This window comes from Dipodomys ordii, unplaced genomic scaffold, assembly GCF_000151885.1.
Source record: "Dipodomys ordii isolate 6190 unplaced genomic scaffold, Dord_2.0 Scaffold147, whole genome shotgun sequence".
Classification (NCBI taxonomy): domain Eukaryota; kingdom Metazoa; phylum Chordata; class Mammalia; order Rodentia; family Heteromyidae; genus Dipodomys; species Dipodomys ordii.
This window is the reverse complement of record NW_012267363.1, coordinates 858,928-859,503: the sequence shown is the minus strand read 5'-3', so window position 1 is coordinate 859,503 and position 576 is coordinate 858,928. Positions and strand designations below refer to the sequence as shown.

Sequence of the window (576 nt, the reverse complement as noted above, 5' to 3'; positions counted from 1 at the left end):
GCCTGCATTTCTCATTTTCATCAGTCTGACCAAATTTGCTGCTTTTCAGAGAAGTGAGAGCAGTGACACCTGCACTGCTAGCCCTCTCCCCACCTAGTACTGTGTACTGTCAGATTTTCAGCATCCACCAATCTGAGATTGAGAACTGTATTGGTATGTTTTTGTTTTGTTTTGGGGGTGGGGGTGGGGAAGAGTTCAATCTTGGGCTTGAACTCAGAATCTGGGTACTGAGCTTTTTTGCTTAAGGCTAGCATTCTACCTCTGAAGCCATAGCTCCACTTGCAGCTTTTTGGTGGTTAATTGGAGATCATTTATTATTATTTTTGTTTGTTTGTTTTTTGGTCATAGGGCTTGAGCTCAAGGCCTGGATGCTGTCTCTGAGCTTTTTTACTCAAGGCTAGCACTCTAGCCATAGTGCCACTTAAAGTTTTCTGAAGATGAGAGTCTCATGGACTTTGCTGCCCTAGCTAACTTTGAATTATGATCCTCAGATCTTAGCCTCCTGAATAGCTAGGATTATAGGCATGAGCCACCAGTGCCCAGCCGGAGATAATTTCTTTTTTTTGTTTTTTTTTT

The 576-nt window shown here is 42.5% G+C and overlaps 1 protein-coding gene across 1 annotated transcript in view; it reads left to right on the top strand.

Annotated features, from left to right (window-relative positions):
• Window positions 1-576, top strand: part of Dbf4b (DBF4 zinc finger B) — a 51,454-nt gene that overhangs the window by 35,429 nt on the left and 15,449 nt on the right. The window contains exon 9 of the mRNA XM_013031935.1: window positions 50-53. Coding sequence (XP_012887389.1) covers window positions 50-53 — 4 coding nt within the window. The remainder of the gene's footprint in view (window positions 1-49; window positions 54-576) is intronic.